The following is a 20,548-nucleotide window of genomic DNA, read 5'->3' as shown; positions in this document are numbered from 1 at the left end:
ACTTAGCAAAATAATATATTATTTACATACAGTAAATGCCCTTATCGCACATATATATATTACATATATATATATATATATATATATATATGTAAGAATATAACTTCTTTGCAGATTTATTTTAGCTAAATGTTCAATATTCTAGTTTGACTGTAGTTGAACTACTTAAACTGTGAACAACCTAAAGTAGCTTTCCCAACACTGGTATAAATGATGACGATAGAAACACTGATGAAAGAGCGAGAGCGAATCTTAGGACTTACTGTCCAGCTCGTATTGGGTAAGTGAGGATTCGGTCAGGTTCCTCACGCTGTAGGGGGCTGAAGACGGTAGGGTGGAGGGGAGAGGAGGCAGAGGTTGGCAGAGAGGAAGACCAAAGGTAAAGAGGGAGAAGTATAAAGAGAACGTAAGAGAGATAAAAAAAAAGCTGGATTAGCGCATTAGCTCCTGCTAGCAGAGAGGCTGGCAGCTCCACAGACTTTGAGAGAGAAACTACCTGCTGAAGAGACAATTAACTCAGCCCGCATACACTAAAGCTCTCATTAAATGCATGGTAATGAGATGAGCTGCTATAGAATCTGCCTTTACATGGAAAATGAAACAGATGAGTTAGCATTTTTGTTTGCTGAATTAGCTTCTTTCTTCATGTTCTTATACATGTAGTACAGTTGTAACTTGACTTCTAAGTTTGAGGGTTGTTGGCATTAGCTATCACTCTAATAAATACTGAACAAAAGACTCATTTACTTAACAGACATGAACAAAAATGTACCACAGTAGTATCATGTGTTTAAATCTTTGGCTTGGTAGGATGAGACCGCTTTTTTTTAAGAACATGGTAGTAATACTTGAATATGATCTTTATGGTCATTATAACATGTCAAGTCATCATATCATACCATAACTGTACCATGAGACAAAACTTAGAATACAATACTTACTTTACAATACTAAATTTAGTAAGGGACCAGACAGACAAGTAGATAATTTTTGTTGTTTATTTGAGTAAGTTGAATGAAGACTCACCTGTGAGCTCGGCCCAGTTGGCAGACGGGTTATTAACTGTGCGCACTGTGAAGCTGCGTAGGCGGTCATAACGCAGTTCTCTGTAGCGTACTCGAAAACCAAGCAAAATACCATTGATCTCCTCCTCAGGGGGTGGCTGGATGGGGTTGAACAGATTATGTCATTATCTCTCATTTGTAAACACAACGTTCAAGAACAGATAAAGACCTGTGTTCCCTCTCAGAACAGTGTGATGAATCGGACCTCACCTTCCAGCGGACTAGCACAGATGTGGTGGTATGTGGTGTCACAGAGAGGATTGTGGGAGCTTTGTCGGGTGCTAATGGAACACAAACAGACAGTTTGTTCAGTTAATGACTGTGGAGCTGCAAGGACCCTGATAAGAGTGGAATAACCAAAAGTGGAAACCAGTGGTGTGACTGTTAGCAGTTCTGGTTAAACACCAAAGGTCAAGCATGAGGTAACCCTGCAGTTTTCCCCTTCACTGACTGTGTCATATTTTGGTCACATTATGATTCATCTCAGGCCTCAGGAACTTGTTCCCTGACAGCATTAAAGTGCTTTGCAGTTGCCCCTACCGTCCTGTAGAGTGGTAATTGCCTCGCTCTCCTCGCTGTACTCGCTGTCCCCAATATCATTAGTGGCTTTCACTCTGAACAGGTAGGAAGTGAAAGGCTTGAGCCTGCAAATAGGAAAAAAAGCTCAGTAGGACTGTGGCATCACCAGTTTTGTCCTCTGTGACCCTCAAAGTTTAGAAAGTTCATTAAAGAATCAATTTAGGCTTACTTGTCTATTACGTATGAAGTGGCCTCATGGTTGACCGATGCCGAGTGGACGGTCCAATTGCTGTCAGGCAGCTCTCTGTACTGGATGGTGTAGTATCGGATGGGAGACAGACCATCGCTGCCTGGTTCCCATGACAACAGTACACTGCGGGCCTGGACCTCTTCTTGAGGCACAACTGGACGACTTGTGGGTTGAGGGTGTGCTGAGAGGAGATCAGACAAGCAGTTGCAATCAATGACATGTAGTAAAAAGCACCTGACCTTGAAAAGTGAGATGAAGCAGTACCTCTCTTCTCTGTAGTGACCACAAGTGCCTCTGCTGCTTCTCCCCATCCCTTTCGAGTCTGGGCCGTGAGGCGGAATACATAAACACTCTCTGGTTTCAGTCCAGTCGCTGTATACTGTCGTGCACTTGGGTTGAGAACATCAACGTTGGCAGAGGTAATACTAGAAGAGTTTTTCCGGAAAGCAATCTGATATGCTAGATAAGAGACATATAAACATTTCAATCAGAGGATTCTGAATTTAATAACCTTGTAGGTTTTACATGCACTGTTCTGACTGGGATTCATACTAGTGTATAACTGGCATGAGGGGAAGACACATTAACAAAGATGTTAAAGACTGCAGCTTCTAGTAATTAAAGACCCAAGCTACTGTACCTAGCCACATATGCTACTGTGCCTCTTGAGGCCAGGGAAGTTAGATCTACCTGCCTTGTGATCTCTACTAGCTGGACTCACGCTGTAACACCTTCCTAAAACTCACTCCCATCCAGATCACAACACCAATATAACTTGTCCTACTTGCCACATTCTGGATAGGATTTTAGTTGGCACCAATGGACCATGCTAACAAGGATGATAAAGACCACAGGCCCTTGCGTCAATCTCTAGTGTGCCTATTGAGGGCCAAGGAAGTGAGGTTACCTGCACAACAATCCCTTACACCTATCAGGGTCACTGCACCAATTAATCTGGTCCTACTTGCACCATTCCAAGCTTGACTTAACCAGGGACAACTGGCATAGAAAGTGAGCATGCTAACAAAGACACTAAAAATAAAGTTTAATAGAGTACAGTGGCTAGTAACAGTCTATTTGATGTCCTGGATCACTACTAGTTTACTCATTGTCTTGTCATAAATCTTTTATCATCCATTTAGAGTAACACATTCATATTCTACATAAAAGTCATGCTCCAATGAGATAATGGATTTTACCCATAATCGTACTGTGATCATATAGAGTATGTCAAGTATTAAAGAGACTATAAAAATTATTTACCAAGGATAATGCCATTTGGCTGAGCAGGGGGCTGCCAGATCAGTCTCACTGAGGAAGTCCTGACTTCAGGAAAAAGGATCCCGACTGGAGGCCCAGGTACTGTTTAAAAAAAAGTCAATGTAACTAGCACACCATAAGCAAGAATAATAATTTATGGTGGTTGTTAAATGTGGTTAAGATTCTCACCATCATCAAGCGTGCGCTCAAAGATTGGCGGAGAACTAGGCATGCCATCTCCTATACGGGTGAAGGCTAGAACCTGGATCTCATAAAGCACATACTTCCCAAGACCAGTGAGCTGGACACTATGAGTGGTATTTCCCTCTACTGTCCAGAAACGCAGGGCTGACTCTGCATCCTTGTCCTTGTATATCACCTGAGAGGAAAAATACATGCATCTCTTCAATACAACAATGGACTCAAGAACAGTAAATCTGGTAAGAAGCCTGTTGTCAATGTACCTTATAGCCCAGAATTAGTCCATTGCGGTCAGTCTCTGGAACTTCACCCCAGCGGACCAGGACACTGCTGGAGGTGGTAGCAAAAGCTGAAACATTTGCAGGGCCACTTGAGGGGACTAACAAATGGAGAAAACAAGTAAACCAGCAATTAACAACCATATGAGCGATCAGGCTTTCAAACTAGAACAGCGTACATTTTGTCATTGATTGTACCTGTCATATGTTTACAAGATAAAGCATATGCCAATGCAGTCTGGTTACAATTCAGTACGTGATGGTAAAAACGTGTTGCCGACTGCGCTTTCAGCTGTTAATCAAACTTTAATTGACAGTTTGACTGAAACTAGAAAATTACTTATTTTTTTTAAGAAGAAAAAAAATCTTGCATGAAACATAACTTTTAATGGACTAAGCAATAAAGAGCAAATGGAGAAAAAGTCCCCCGGGAATTTCACATCTCCTCTAAAGTTTCAAACAAGATCTCAACATTCTCACAAACTTGAAAGTCGATATGAACTCAAATGCGTTTCATCATTTATCCGAATTATATGATCCACATTCATTTTATAGCAATATTATCTTACTGTGTGCCAGCAATTGTCTCATTTATTTCTATTTTCATTTCTCCTAAGCAATTTTAGGAGATACAGAGTCAGCTGAATCATAACTGCAAATTCCATGAAGGCTCCCGGGCAATAAAAGTACAAGCTTTGAGCAATAAAGTGTTCTTGTGGGCAGCCATCATAATTAAATCAAAGGTCAGCAGTGTTGCGAAAGCATTCAAAAAGGTTTTTGCAAAGTACAAGAAAGCAAGGAAAGAAAGCACAGCAAATTTCTCACCTGACTCTCTGGTTCTCCCGTGAACTGGTTGGCTCCATGGTCCTGGCCCGATGCCATTGAACGCCTGCACTTTGACTTCATATTCCGCCCACTCTTCCAGGTCCTCAATGGTAAACTCCCTCTCCTGCCTGTCAGGAATGATGTGGGACAGGACCCCAGCCTTAGAGCCTGGACGAGAGTACTGCACCCTGTAGCCCACCAGCTCTGGATTTCCATTGTATTCCCACTCTGGCAACGGCTAGAATACAGACACACTTCAACTTAGAATACTAATTTTTGCATCTTAGAAGAATTATCATTAGACAACCAGGTCATTTCCCTGTTTGGAATATAACATCACAAATGAAACATCTTCAATACCCAAACTTTTTCTCCCACAACAAAGAGATGCAAATGGAGACTTTTTCTTAATTTCATGCATGTCTCTTAAAAGTTTCAGAATAGACAATGGGTCTCATTCATGAATTACTGTGGATTTTTCGTACACACATACAGGTGATCATTTCTGCCTAATTCACAAAATGTGCGTATGCACATGGATTTGTGTTTAACCTCATTCTAAGGTAATGAATTTCAAAATGACTAATCACGCACCCAAGCTGAGATATTTGAATAAAACACGCCTAAACCATCTCCTTTCTGCACAACCTTTTCTTTACTGCCTTTTCTGACAATCAGCAAACATGATTCTTTCTGAAGACACTTCTTTAACCTAAAGAATCAGGAATAACAAGGAACGAGAAATATCTGAAACATCAATATCATTTGCTGCTTAAATAAAACATGAGACTGGAACATCCATTAATCTCCCGAGCTATGAATGAGCAAACACTGAAAAATAAAACTTTCCCCATGGTTGAAATGCAATCTCAGGATTACTTAACAAAATAAAGCAAACACAATCAATTCCACATTCTTTTCCCTCTTAAGCATATTGATCACATTCCAGGACACATACGTACCACCCATCTGAGCCACAGGCTGGTCTCACTGGCCGTGCGGAGAGTGATGTTTGCGGGGGCGATGTCAGGAGGAGCCTGTAGGGTCTGGATCTTCCTAGATGGCTGGCTGGGTGGGCTTGTTCCTACTATATTCACCTGCCTCATTCGAAATCTATAATCAGACGGTAAATTAGTATGCAACCTACAGACAATGTATATAAGTACATCCCAGAATTCAATGGGTGGACCTGTAGTACGTGTAGGGGTTCAGGCCCTGGACCTCAAGAGATCGTGCATCAGGCTCATTGGCCAACTGATGGACAATGACCCACTCCTCGTTTTCTCCGATAACACCAATCTGCAACAAAGGAGAGACAAAAAACAGTGATGGCTGATAAAACAAGGTGAGCGCTTGAGATGAATGAACAACGTAATGTAGTTCTGTACTACCTGAGCCTCTACCAGCCAGAGTGAGATGGATGTTTTGCCGTCATAGCCTGGTTTGAACTGCAGGGTTACTGAACGTGGGCTGATGTTAGAGATGGCAATGTTGGTAGGAGGTCCAGGCATCTCTATGGGAACAGGAGAATTAAAACATGCAAGATGAATGGTTGAAATGGCTCAGTGGAAAAAAGAAAAGACTTGGGAACAATATTATTGCCATTCACTTCCAATACATCCTCCTGAATTAAATAAATAAATAAATAAAATTAAGTCACACTATATTGAACAATATACAGACGACTTCTACTTTCCACCTCACGCTTAACTACCTTGAGTTCTCTGAAAAAAAATGCATTCAGAATCAAAGAGAGACACACATCCTCCAGGTCCTTATTTGCATGACACATTTCTGTCTGCCATCAGTTAATTTTTGCCTGCAGAAGCAGTAGCTTGCAAATTAGCATCACAGGGAACAGAAAGTGAGACAAGATAGGTTTGATTTAAAAAAACAAAAAACAAAAAAAACGGTGTGATCCATCCAGCATACTGATGGTTCATTACAAGCATCTACAGAGGACAACGCCAAAGCATCTTTCCACAGTGTCTCATCTTACTGTGTTTAGTGTCTGCTTCTGTCTAAGAGATGGCTGAAGATTATGAATATTAATGCACAAAGCCATCATATTCAGTGTGCCTTCATTAACTTCAGTATCAAGAGTAAGGTTAATAAGGCCACACAGCAGAAAGTTAACATCCTAAGGGATGTCCTTCCTCTTTATAAATATATACCAAATTAAATCTTATGAACACGTATTAATAAATTAATGGGATAGTTCACCTTAAAATTACAATTCTGTTATTAATTACTCACCCTCATGTTGTTCCAAACCTGTAAGACGTTCGTTCATCTTCGGAAAACAAGATGACCTGTTTTGATGAAATCCGAGAGCTCTCTGTCCCTCCAATGCAACTGACACATTCAAGACCCAGAAAGGTAGTAAGGAGATCGTTAACTAGTCCATGTGACATCAGTGGTTCATCTGTTGTTGTTTTTTTGTGTGCAAACAATTTCCATGTCAGTCTTCGAAGCACGTTCATAGGAGTACCACAAAACGTTGCTATGTACGGAGAAAGCTCTCGGATTTCATCAAAAAATATCTTAATTTCTGTTCTGAAGATGAATGAAGGTCTTATAGGTTTAAACAACATGAGGGTGAGAAATTAATGACAGTATTTTAATTTTTGGGTGAACTATCTTTAAAGATTTTACACATTATTACTGTTTGTGGGTGTTAAGATTTTTAGAAAGAAGGCTTTAACTCTTAGAAGGGGTTTTACTGATTTATTTGATTGAAATAGTAAAAAAAAAAGGTAATATTATTAAATATTACAATTTGAAGCCATTATTCCTCAGTGTCACATGATCATTGAGAAATCACTCTAATATACTGATTTGATGCTCAAGAAACATTTCGCATTATTATTAATGTAGGAAACAGTTGTGCTGCTTAATTTTATTAAAAATTTTTATACACATTTAATACATTTTTTCAGTATGCTTTGACAAATAGTAAAACAAAAAAGGTAATGTATTTAAAAAACTTACTAACCCTAAACTTTTGAACAGTTGAGCAATTTAGCATTGATTTATCATTATTTATACGGATTTATCATTATTTATACATTTATTTTGAAATCATTACAATATTTTTTTTGTAAAGTATCATTACTTTACAAAATATTTGCAATAGTAATTAATTATACAAATTATTATATTATTATATATATATAATTTATTTTCATATTATTATAGTCATATTTTTATTTTATTATCATTATTATATTTTACAGACAGCTTGAAGACACATTGCTGGAGAATGATGACATACATGACGGCATCGCTGCAATCCTGGAGTAAGAGAAAACATGAGAAGAAACTCACCTGGGGGCACACCAGAGGAAATGGTGGAGGACGACAGCTGACCTTGACCTTTGGAGGTCATACCGGCCACCTGAATGGTGTAGGTAGTGAGCGCGGTCAGTCCGGTGACCCGGTACTCTTGTGTCATGTTGGGCAGGTAATGCGTGACGCGAGTGTTTGTTCTGTTGAATTCCTCCCAGGAAATGCGATACCCTGCAGGCACAAGACAGAAAGCGGTTCAGCAGACAGCCAGAAGATCAGGAGAAACCGCTAAAGGGGGTGGTTCAGATACCGGTGAGGATGCCGTTCTTCTCCGGCGGGTCTTTCCAGCTGACTTTGAGAGACGTGTCCAGGATTTCTGTGAAGCTCAGGTGACCTACAGGTCCAGGAGCTGAGCATACAGACACCCACATCAAGTCTTTTTAAAGGCCTGAACAGAACATCGTCATGGGTCGAGATGGATGGAGTACATAAAAAAGCACACTCACTGTCTTCGTGGGTGCGTACGCACAGCGAAGTGCTACGAGGGCCATCTCCAGGTGTAGTGAAGCACAACACGCAGGTGAAGTACTCCGTGAACTTCTTCAGTCCGGCGATGTAACCTACATGAACGCTGTCCTGAAAATTGGGTCTTACAGTAACCAAGGTAACATCTTCCTCGTGGCCTGGTTCCCATGCCAACAGCTGAAGTAAAAAAAAACGGACAGATGTGTCCACTATCACTTAGCACAAGCCAATGTGAATCCTGCCGCTGTCTCAGCATGATATATATTGGAAGTATTGAAAGCATTATTATAAAAGGGGCACTGCACACTTGTGCTCGACCACTAGAGGGCAGTGGATGGACGCTCACCTTGTATCCCTGGTTGATTCCGTTGATGAACTGTGGGCTTGGAGCACTCCATGTGAAACGGACTGTGGTGGAGTTGACAGCCTCAGCCTGGACGTTCCCTGGTGGGACCGTGGGCACTGGAAAGGAGAAGATTTGACGAAGTGAGATGGTGAGGGAAATCAAAGAGCGGACAATGATTTCTTTGTGTGACATCTATTAGACATGGTATATAAACTCTTGTATAAAAATAACAAGTAGTTAGTTTAAATTAGTGATTTTGGCCTGTCGCACCTCTGTATCTCACAGAGGTGTATCTAACCCATAAATATTATCTAACACCTCACAGGTCTGTATCTAACCCTTATGTAATACTGTGGCTAATGCTAAATTTGATTTTAAACATTTAGTCATATTCATAACAAATTACTTACTAAATTTACTGACCAAAAACATATATTCAGCTGTGACCCACATGCTGTGCGCAGCCCATTAGCTGCATGATTTTTCCACAATACCAAAAAAAAAAGTAATATTCCTTCAAAATAAAACTATCTGATATTCATATTTAATTATTATCGAATTTTAATGACCAAAAACAATTGTTTTACTTTGACCTGCATGTTGTGCTCAACCCTGCAACTGCGTGATTTTTCCCTATCACAAAAAAATACAATAAAAATTAAACTGTGACGCACAGGAAGTGACATCTTTTGAACGCTTTCTTCAATGTGATGAAAAGAGAAGTAAGTCTTATTCCATTTTTTACACAAATTGTAGTGTTGATGGCATTTATCAAGTGTAACTATTCAACCCCGTTACTGTATAAAAAATTAATTATCTTTAAGATAAATAATAAATAATCTAAAATATTTAATATTAAATTAAACTTTAAAAAACCTGTTGATATAAGATATTCTCAAGATCCTCACCGCCTTGCAGGGTCCATTCTGTGACTTTGGGGCTGTAGACGCCCTGGCCCGCCCCATTATAAGCAGCCACCTCAATCTCATAGTTGGTCCAAATGATGAGGTCCTCCAGAAGGAGATTCGTTTGGTCTGGGTTGGTGATGTTTTTCATCTGACAGTCCACCGGTAAACCAGACAGACAGTACCTGAGTAGCATGGTGGGAACAGTATGAGACGATGGAAAAGCATCAGCCCCGTGACTTCTAAGACTCAAAAATAAGAGTTCTCGCTGAGAGGACACTATTGGCTCCAATGGGACGTGAAGCAGACGAGAGCCGGTCTACTCTAGAAGATGAAGTGCTGCTGAGAGCAGCTTGATTGTGTAAAGGACAGTCCCAGAGATCTCTCACCTGATGATATAGCCTTGAAGCGGACCATTTTGGTGGCTCTCGGGGGGAGGTTGCCACTGGATCATGATGGACTGGTTTGTCCGGCCACTGGCTATCACTGTCTGAGGAGGGGCGCTGGGGGGCTCCTCGGGTAATGATACTCTAAAAACAGGGAATTGGGAGAAAGAACAAAATAGATTAAAAGAGAAAGTGGAAAGGCCGTTTGAAGCAGGTTTGAGTCTGTTCGCTTTCTCTGCTTTTTCCTTGTTTGAGTCTACCATATAAAACAGAGGGGAACATCCAAAATGTATCATTTAAAAGAAAGAAAGAGAACTGGAATATCTGGAAGATTAATATTACATATAGCTAGGTCTAGAAATCTCAAACCATACTGAAATTGAGGGATTTATTTATTTATTTTTAACACACACACACACACACACACACACACACACATAACGTTCCCAAAATGATAATTATTTGTTCTCTAAGCAAGCAGTAATGTTTAAAAAATGTTAGACTAACATCTTTTCTGATCGATGTAGAAATAATGTTTTTGTGCTAACATTTAAAGACCATGTAACTTTGAATGAACGTTCTATTAACGTTGCAGACATAATTTTGAGACAACCTTGCCATAATATTCTGCGAACAATCCCTATTAGGGTTCCTACATGTGTGACATTGACTATGTATGTGCTGAGTGTATCTGAGTGTCGTTGTAATCCATGAATCCATGAGTTGAAGGTGAATAACGATTAAGAACTTTGATGCTCCATCTCGGAAGCCTGTCATTTCTAGCAGAGGCCCTCGAGATACGTGCCTCCCCTCGGCGTGGAGATGATCAAAGACGCCACAGCCAAAATTGGCTAATGCCAGAGAGCAAAAAAAATAGTCTTATTTCTATTTAATTTGACATCTTGATATCTCCTGCGTGAGAGGCGCAGTTCTGTGGCTAAGATAAAGAGCAATGTTTTAGGATCAAAGAAATAGGCGCGGATCTTTGAGCAGCGCTGTGCTGTTATGTCACCCCCACCTCTGCGGATTCCCCATCTGAACGCGCTGAGAAGAATGTCTTCTGATCTGCACGCATGCAAGTTGCAAAACGAGTGGCAGACGTTAGCTGAGAGAATAGATTTGGTGCGAGATGAGCTCAGAGTCTGTGGGAATAAACGGATGGCACTGTTTTGCATCAATGCTTCAGTTTGGGGTGCGTTTGTCAGAATCAAGGAGGTTTATAATACCTGTTAGCATTCCCATTCATCACAATGGCAGCCGCTCGCTCAGAAAGTACATGATTTTTAAACCTGGCATCATTGCTCTAGGGCGATCGGTTTAAATCAATGCAATAACTCACCGATAATAGATAAAAGATGCTCATTTGTTGACAGCTACTGGTGTAAATATTTAATTAATTTGTTCAGATTTGTTCACTGAGTATTATTGTTAAACTGATTCAAACGAGATTCATGTGACTCTGAAGACTGGAGTACTGATCATCAGCTTTGCTATAACACAAATAACTTACTTGAAATAGTAATAATATTTCACAATATTTCAGTTTTCACTATCAAATAAATGCAGTGTTGGTGAGTGTAAGCGACTGTCTGCAGAGTAAGTAGTTGCTAAGCAGTTAAACCTTGAACCTGGTTTTGCATGTGCTAATTAACATGATAAATTAGGTTTCGAATGATGAAACCTCCAGGAAGAGTTCACTTCCACACCTCTTCGACCACTATTAAGTGTGTTGAAGAACAATTTGACATTCTCATAACAGCGTGTTGTTCATTTCGCCCTCAGGGATGTTAGCTCTTGACGGGGCATTGCATCAGCAACAGGTTTTTTTTTTTTTTCTTAATATTTTCCCGGCCTGTTTCTTTTAAGTCCGTTGAGGACTTTGTTATCCTGGGTGGCAGATTATTGATTTGCCACAGCAGTGCATGCACAGGATTTTGCAGACGGGCAAAGGATGTTTACTTCCCACATGCTTTCAGATCTCATCCTCGATCATTGATTTGAGCTTGACTTTTCCATTTTCAATCAGCCTCCCACCCGCTGTAAAGGCAGCAAACACGCCACACTCTCCAGCTGATCCGAAGAAACTCCAAATGTGACTGTTCTATCAGATTACAAGAATCAAATATCTGCTTCCTTCATAGCAGGATCCCTTAAGACACAAGCAGATATGAATATGAATGCGCGAACACATCATATTCATGCAGAAATGTTGTTTGGCGTTTTCACGGTTTTTGGGGCATCTTTGAGTCAGGATGTCTCAGACGTCACAGGCGTTCCCGTGAGATCTGAGCACATTTGAAGGCGCGAGTCACTTGGTGCTCTTTGTAATGCTGTAGTAGACAGAGTGGAAAACAGTTGTACAAAAGCTGCTAAAAATCTCTCAGTGCACGGTTCCACTCCTCACAGCACTGCGGGCTGCAGGCTCCGATTCAGCTGAATAATGCACTACCTCTCTCCTCACGGGGGCTGTAGGTCTGCGAGAAGAAAGTCTTCCCACTTTTGCCAGGCTTTTGTGGTCATTCTTCCACGCTTAAGTGTGATTCTCACAGACATGTCTGCGCTAGTCCTCAGGACACCCCAGGAAACCCAGTTCACTGACCGTTTGATGGGAAGCGTCGACTGAAATCACTAGCTCCAATCTGATTGGCCCGGATTATTCATTTCTGGAAGTAAACGTGCAACAGCTTTCCTAGCAGTCTGTCTGTGCAATGAGAAATACCACTAGATTCGTCCAAGTTTACCAGGTTGGTGGAATCTAATTTATTTTTGATTCTGATAAGAAAAGTATAACAAAATTGTAAGTATTTTTCATACAAGTATTCATGAAGACTGTTTGATTTTTTTAAATAATTTTCTGCACCTTTCCTACTGACTATTATGGAATACCATTTCCGCCACTGAATAAAAAAAGGTAATAGCGACTTTTCATTTCACAATTTGACTATTTTCTTTCCTGTGAGACATAAACTCACAATTCTGAGAAAATATCAGTCAAAAATGGTGAGATTAAAAGACGTCATCTTCATTTAGCTTAACTTGTTATAAACTAACTAAACCTAAAAAAGTAAAAAAAAAAAAAAAAAAAAAAAAAAAAACTAAAAATAAATAAATAATAAAAATAGACTTTTTTAAATAATAAAAATTACAAAAAACACAAAATTATTTAAATCTTTTTTTTTTTTTTACTTTCAAATTTAAATAAAAAATGCAAAATATAAATGTAATAATATAATTATAAAAACAATAATATCATCTCACTTATGCCCACAAGGTGGTGGAACTTTTGCCGTACTTTGTCGGAACAATAACAAAAACAACAACAAAATCGAACTCCTGTAGACGTGACAACAAAAGACACACTCAAGTCCTTATGTGAATGGGTTAAGACAGTGGTTCTCAAACCTGTCCTGGAGTACCCCCTGCCCTGCACATTTTGTATGTCTCCCTCAATTATCACAGCTGATTCAACTCATCAGCTCGTTAGTGGAGACTGTGAGACCTGAAGTGGGTGTGTCAGATAAAGGGAGACATACAAAACGTGCAGTGCTGGGGGTACTTCATGGAGAGGTTTGAGAACCCCTGGGTTAAGAGATACACAAATAATTAAATATAGTTTAAAAGAGCACAGACAATTTTTATCGGTCATAACATGTGGAGAAAAATTGCGCAGGCACTGGGCAAACATGAAACTTGGAAGATTGAATGTGTTAAGTACTTCTATATGCATGCTACAAATTTGAATTTACACTTTAAATGCGTAAGCGTTCGTCTGTACTCAGACACACATTATACATTTAACATATGTATACATTTTTCCTCATCAACATATTATGGTATATTCAGGGAGTGATTTGTGAAAAAAACAGAGGGGGGGGATGTTTTGAAACATTTTAATTCATAAAAATAAATAATGAGAACATGAACTATATGACGTCATGCGCTAATTTGCATATTTATGACGCAAGTGCGTTGTATTCTATTGCCTCCCTATGCTCACACACTGCGAATTTAATTTAGCCATTTAATTTAATTCTCAGTAAAACTGTTTTTATTACTATATTTTAATGTTTCTGTTGTCAGACAACGGAATGAATATTACAATGACTGAAACGCGGTCCATTAAATAACCAGCTCTCAAACATTAATCTGCACTAATGAAATCAAATACACATACGATAAAGTCAGTGGTTGTGCTGTGACTGATGTCGGCTACACTTGCTTGTAAAATAGAGTTAGAAGCAACAGAATATCTTTTTTTGTTTTTACTTAAAGTGCTGTTCCTCTCTGCGCTCGCTGAACACAGCAGATACAGAGAGAGAGGCTCGCGCTGTGAAATAGAGACTAATTATTGTCCAAAAAGTCGATAGATTTGTCGCTAGTTGCTTTTTTGAAAAAAAAAAGGCGCTAAATCTAGTGACAAAGTGGCCAAGTTAGCAGCTCCTCTGCCCAGCGGACCCGGCTTCACCATCTCGCAAGTGTTGATAGGCTATTACTCGTGAGGTGTAACCAATCAGATAGCGTCGTGGGCGGGACATTGAGCAAGTCTGCAGAGTGGTGAATACAGAGAGGATGAGCCAGCCAAAGTAGCGCATTTTAAAATAAAATTGACTTTAATCAAACCATGGATCCGTGATAAGTTTTTGATCCGTCTCACCAATAGTGTAGTAGCACTGATCACTTTGGGGGGTGGGGGGGGGGTTAAATTTAAAAATAAAATAATTAAGCAGAGGCAGGGATACATTGACCAGAAAGGGGGAAATCCCACGCATCCCCCCGGCAAATCGCACCCTGGGTATATTTAATATAAATTTGCCCCTAAATAGCATGTAACTAACTGAACTGTGATTGGTAGCTTTCCATGTCAGTCAGACGGTCTCTTTTTGTCAAAGCGGGCAGTACTTGAACTGAATAAACTTTGATAAAGACCAGACTTCATGCTATAGTCCAAAAAACTGGCTATGTAAACACTTTTTTCCTTGAATGTATTTAGGCTTCTGTATTTAGAAACAGATCATTTTGTTAACACTGAATCTCACAGTTTGACGTCCTAAGCTTCTCTTCTCCTTCGGTCCCAGACTCACCGCACCGTCTCCCTACTGAACTGGCCCTTCCCCACATCGTTGACGGCACACAGGCGGAACTGGTAAGAACGTGCCGGGATGAGGCCCCCCACAATCACACTGGAGGCTTCTGGATCGATGTTGGCCAAGAGCACAGTCCAAGGTGCGTCTGACACAAACAGAGACATCGAGAATGGACTCCAGAGCTGAATGACGAGTGAAGAGTGACAGGAAAATACAGCAGGCCAGAAAACTCACTGTTCTCTGAAACCTCCAGGATGTAACGGATGAGCGGGCTGTTCCCGTCAAAGGCCTGGGCCCAGGTCAGGTTGATGGTTCGTCTCTCTGAGCTGCTGAGGGTGGCAATGAGGTTTTCTGGAGCATGAGGCAACTGCCTAAAGAGAGACCCAAAAAGCAAGAGGAAAATAATACAAATCGATAATAATTCAAACATTTTAAAACAGTTAACGCTGCATTTCAATTCAGTTTTAAATGTATACTACCATTCAAATTTCAGTAAGAAGTCTTGTCTTAAAAAAGCACACTAAGGCTGCATTTACTTGATAAAAAAAATACAGTAAAAACAGCAGAATTGTGAAATGAGGTACTGTTTTCTATTGTTATGTATTTAAAAATGTAATTGATTCCCGTGATGCAAAGCTGAATTTTCATCATCACTAGTCTTCAGTGTCACGTGATCCTTCAAAAATCATTCTAATATGCTTAATTGATTATTATAATCAATGTTGAAAACAGCTGTGTTGCTGCTTTGGTGGATAGAAAGTTCAAAAGAACATACATTTTTTTTTAAAGAAGAAATGTTTATAACATTATAAATACCATTACTGTCACCTTTGACAAATTAAACGCATCTTTGCTGAATAAAAGTATTAATTTCTTATTTAAAAAAAAACTAAAACAAAAAACACATGTATACAACAAATCTACATATATTTAATAAAATAAGCTTATCCTGTTATACATTTTTTTTTTGCTATTTCGCTAAGCTGCAGACAATTTGGCTATACAAATGTACAATTGTTTGTCATGTCGATAAAGCAGACCAAATGATGTTAAGAGAGAGATAAAGAGAGTTTGGATAATAAGTATTTACTTTCTTGTTTGTATAAAGGTTGCCTCAACTGCTTTATTCATGACGCAGATAAAATACAATGCACCTCTCTACTTGAAACAATCAAACATTGATAAAAAGAGAGAGAGAGGGAGAAAAGGGAAAGCAATGTTTGGATGTTTGTTTATTATTCACTGTGCATTCTCAACAACCTATTGTTTCAGTTCTTTAAATCCCAGTAGAAAACCATAGCTCACAGATACAATCCAAAATAATATCCAAGAGAAGGTGCAAACCAGTGGCTGAAGGACACAGTGGATAATTGGCCGGGCAAGAGCATTTTTGACATGTACCTGACTCTCAAGTGAGCGCTGCGAGAATCATTGCCTCCAACAGATGTGACTTTACAAGTGTAGGTCCCAATGTCTCCTGACCAGGTCTGAGATATATGCAGGGTGCCGTTGGAGTCGAGACGCAAGCGAGGACTCGATTTCATGTCAATAACCGCTCCTCCTTTCTCCCAGATGTGCCTGTGAATAACAGAGGCTTATTTACTTATTCTTGTTCACAGCAACAATACATGGCAAAGCTGTTTACTTAATGAATAAACAAACACTCTCACACACACACACACACACAACAGAAAATTGGTTTGCACACATATATGCACTCATACATACACATCAACACTTCTTAATTGCAGCCACATCGTTTCCCCATTTAATCTCATCTGTCTTGAGTTTAATTAAAGTCTCCATCTAAGTTATTGCTTTGTTTACATATTCATCCATTTTCCCTGATCAAATGAATAACAGCAGCCCTGCAGGTGACAGTTAAATCAAGTCTTATGCGACTCAGTGTAATAAACAACACACAGGACAGGGATGGAAGGAACAAGCAAGTGTTGATCAAAGATTGAATGTGCACGGACTGAAAGAGAGAGTGAGAGAGAAAGACAACAGACATTTCGACAGAGTTGACAACAGACGTGTTAAGGAGGGTGGAGGTTGTACCTGACTGTAACGCTGGGGTCATGGGTCACCCCGCAGGTCATGGCTGCTTTCGTGCCCTTGATCACGCTCTGGTCCTGAGGTGGATTAGCGATCCGCGTTCGAGCTGCACACACAAATCACAGTGTTGTACTGTAATCGATGGCATTGATTTTCCCTTTCAATTTCTATTAAACATGTAACAGCCTTACCTTGTGAAAAAGAAGCAAACGGTTTTAAAAAGGGTTCTTATTATGGAAATAATATATTTTAAAAGAACATATGTAAGTGTGGACTTTAATGCTTTTTTGCCCATTAGTTGCAATTAAATGAAAATGTACTATGGTTAAAAACATATTAAATGTAATTACCTGAGCTTTATAGTGCCTAAGTAAGCCATAAGTACATCTTCACATACAATTTCATAATTACTTCTATTGTCTCATGGACATATGGTTGAAGTGTATTGCTGAATAGCATTTCTGTTAAACTAAAATATACTTTAATGTCATTTCTACTGAAACTTATGTGTTGTGTTTTTAAATATATTTGTAATTACACGTTTGTAGTAATAAAGCTGAAAGTTAGTACATTTCAAAATATATTAACTTTAAATGTAATATTAAATAACACAAAAAAATATCAATTTAGTCAATTAATTTACATGTGCTTTAGTACAGTAAGTTAGTATGCAACAGCAAAATAAATGAGTATTTATTTATTTATTTATTTATTTTAAAAACCGAAGAATTCTAAAAGTGCACATTGAATATAATTAACTACACTACTTTTCTGCAAGAGTTAGACAACACTACTTTTAAAAGGATGTCAAGGGAGAAACATGTTGGCATGGGTCAAGGATGTGACACTGATTTTTCTGTCCTAATAGTCTCTTGAAAAATATATTAAGATTGTATTCATACATAAAATTACTTTAATAGAGTATAGCTCTTCTATGAGGAGCATGTTTTTCATTTCTTAATTAAAATGTATTTTGATATTATTTGGGGGCTTAAAGTCAAAGGTGTAATGGTGGTACAAATGTTCTGTCTAAATGAAGAAACAAGCCAAAGGCCTTTTATGTGAAAAGAAAAGACAAAAAATAAAACAAAACAAAACAAAGCATCTATATTGCTTTTAAATATTTGAAAACAAAAATGTCTGCCAAATAAAAGTCATGCAGTGTGATCATCAAAGTTATGTGGTGGAACAAAACAAAACAAAAAACAAAGCAAAGCAAAACTAAACTAAACTAAACTAAACTATCAAACAAACAAAAAACTAAGCAAAGCAAGGCAAAATAAAACAAAACAAAACAAAAATAAATAAATAAATTTCAAACCAAAACATACTGTAATACATGACATTTTAGACCATGTCTGTCAAAGACGCTCAATATCAGATAACAAAGTTGACAAATATTTCATGATATATTTTGGTGTGACTACCCTGTTTTATGATTAGGATGTGTATTTTCATGTGTATTCAAGATGTTTGGAAAATATGTTATTATGTTTTACTTCACAGTTAACATTTTTTTTTGTCATTAAAGTTAAATATTGTCTTAATATGGTTTTATATATATATAAAAATAAATGTTCTTTCCTTTTCTTCTTTTTGTGGATACTCTTATGCCGTGTATCACTGATCTAAAAAAAGATCATATAGCAGGTACTGAATGGGCTATGTTAACCAGACAAACATTGACTGTGACTTCACTGCACAGTGAAGAAAGAAAGTGAACAGTGGGTCACTTCTCAGACAGACTCTTATTAAATGGGTGGACAGAAGCTGCAGTAGAAATCATGCTATTTGACCATGCTATATGGGACTAGCCATGCACTCACCCCACACCACCAGATCGGCTGAGGCTTCATCAATGCCGCGGGAGTTACTGGCCATGCAGGTGTAGGATCCAACGTCAGACAGGTGAGAGGGGCTGATCAGAAGACTGCCAGACTCCAGCAAGGTGAAACGCGGCAACTGCACAGAGCCGCTTGCCAGAACCCGATCAGCTGTGCCAAGATGGAGGGATGGCAAAACACAAGGGAAAGAGAGAGAGAGAGAAATGAAAATGAAGATCAAACAGACAAGACGGTCCCTAGCTCATCAGAAGACCGTTGATTGGACACTTGATTTAGCTGACACCCCTAAGCTTGCAAAGATACATTAATGTTCTTAAGTCCATGAGACACTGATGGATATCTTTCTTTGATAGAGATGACTGATTTGAGACTGACCTTTCTGCCATGTGATTGCGGGCCGTGGGGCCCCTGAGGTCTCACAGTGTAAAATGATGGACATGCCATCAATCACAGCGCTGTCAGAAGGGCCGGCCGTGATGTTTGGGGCGATACCTGTGGCACAGAAAGAGGCTGGTGAGATGTATATTCACATATTCCAAAACCAAAACACGCACAAACACACACAGTCGAGACTTTCCATTGACTTTTACCATTGTGATATTGAGCTAATAATTAGTCCACTTCAATTCTTGAACAAATTTAGTATGTTTATTAAATTATTTTAATTGAGGGAACTGTATGCTGGTCTGCCAATTTCAGGATTTATTATCCACGTACAGTAGATATAAATTAAACTGGTACGGAATGATCTGGAATCACATTCCGGCACTGATTCAATTTAATTCATCCATATATGTTCCAGTCCAGTTTTAGCTTCACCTTGGACACAAAATGTCTCTATTTAACAAGTGTTAGCGCTCATTAGATAAAAACAAACTTGAAAGTACATTACATTAAGCATTACGCTTCCCTCTACTCAGGGGTGCTGTGTTTTTCTCTCAACATGTCACTCTGTGGGTCGCTCTCTGTTCCAGTGAAATAACAGAATAAAAAACAACCAAATAGGCCCCTTTTCTGAGAAACAGTCACTGATATGCAGTAGCAGTTTTTGCTTGGATTATTAAAAACTGTAAACACAGACGGGGTTTCAGTTTGATATATGTGCGTATTTTTCTTTGAATTTATTTTCTGTTTGTTTTCCAGCAATATACACTACTGTTCAAAAGTTTGGAGGCAGTAATATTTTGTCTGTGTGTGTGTTTTCTGGTTTTCTGAAAGAGATTCAATTTATAAAAAGGGACAGTAAATAATAAATTTATAATGTTGCAAAATATTTCAGTTTTAAATAAATGCTATTCTTTTCAACTTTCTATTCATATACATATTTAAAATACATATTTAATTGTTTCCATGAAAATATTATGCAGCAAAATGGTTTTTAACGTTGATAATAAAAAGAGATATTTCTTAAACAGGAAATCAGCATGTAATGATGCTGAAAACTCAGCTTTGCATCAAATGAATAAATGACAATAAAAAATTACTAATTGTAGTACTATTTCACATCCTCAATATTTTCATCCTAGCATGTATCCTGTGTTTTATATATATATATATATACATTGCTCCCTAACCTGACTAAATCATCAAGCTGTCTACTATGCATTAAATAAATGGTGGACATAATAAAGACCTGTCTAGTGCAGACAAAACAACCATTATTCTTACTATCTCTCACTCTTAACCTTGGGATAATCACTCTTCTTAATCTTTCC

The 20,548-nt window shown here is 38.7% G+C and overlaps 1 protein-coding gene across 3 annotated transcripts in view; it reads right to left on the bottom strand.

Annotated features, from left to right (window-relative positions):
• Positions 1-20,548, bottom strand: part of LOC132151563 (protein sidekick-2-like) — a 135,345-nt gene that overhangs the window by 20,321 nt on the left and 94,476 nt on the right. For all 3 annotated transcript variants that reach the window (XM_059559754.1, XM_059559763.1, XM_059559773.1), the window contains exons 10-34: positions 19,209-19,325; positions 18,816-18,983; positions 16,993-17,095; positions 16,333-16,509; positions 15,166-15,302; positions 14,929-15,076; positions 9,851-9,991; positions 9,465-9,646; positions 8,557-8,672; positions 8,192-8,387; positions 7,996-8,094; positions 7,725-7,916; positions 5,789-5,910; positions 5,587-5,696; positions 5,360-5,510; positions 4,398-4,635; positions 3,558-3,673; positions 3,283-3,472; positions 3,097-3,195; positions 2,098-2,292; positions 1,813-2,014; positions 1,605-1,708; positions 1,275-1,345; positions 1,027-1,162; positions 264-320 (exon numbers count right to left, since the gene is read on the bottom strand). In XM_059559754.1, the coding sequence (XP_059415737.1) occupies positions 264-320; positions 1,027-1,162; positions 1,275-1,345; positions 1,605-1,708; positions 1,813-2,014; positions 2,098-2,292; positions 3,097-3,195; positions 3,283-3,472; positions 3,558-3,673; positions 4,398-4,635; positions 5,360-5,510; positions 5,587-5,696; positions 5,789-5,910; positions 7,725-7,916; positions 7,996-8,094; positions 8,192-8,387; positions 8,557-8,672; positions 9,465-9,646; positions 9,851-9,991; positions 14,929-15,076; positions 15,166-15,302; positions 16,333-16,509; positions 16,993-17,095; positions 18,816-18,983; positions 19,209-19,325 (3,567 nt within the window). The remainder of the gene's footprint in view (positions 1-263; positions 321-1,026; positions 1,163-1,274; positions 1,346-1,604; positions 1,709-1,812; positions 2,015-2,097; positions 2,293-3,096; positions 3,196-3,282; positions 3,473-3,557; positions 3,674-4,397; positions 4,636-5,359; positions 5,511-5,586; positions 5,697-5,788; positions 5,911-7,724; positions 7,917-7,995; positions 8,095-8,191; positions 8,388-8,556; positions 8,673-9,464; positions 9,647-9,850; positions 9,992-14,928; positions 15,077-15,165; positions 15,303-16,332; positions 16,510-16,992; positions 17,096-18,815; positions 18,984-19,208; positions 19,326-20,548) is intronic.

The sequence above is a fragment of the Carassius carassius genome, chromosome 1 (assembly GCF_963082965.1).
Source record: "Carassius carassius chromosome 1, fCarCar2.1, whole genome shotgun sequence".
Classification (NCBI taxonomy): Eukaryota; Metazoa; Chordata; class Actinopteri; order Cypriniformes; family Cyprinidae; genus Carassius; species Carassius carassius.
This window is presented reverse-complemented; position numbering and strand designations above follow the sequence as displayed.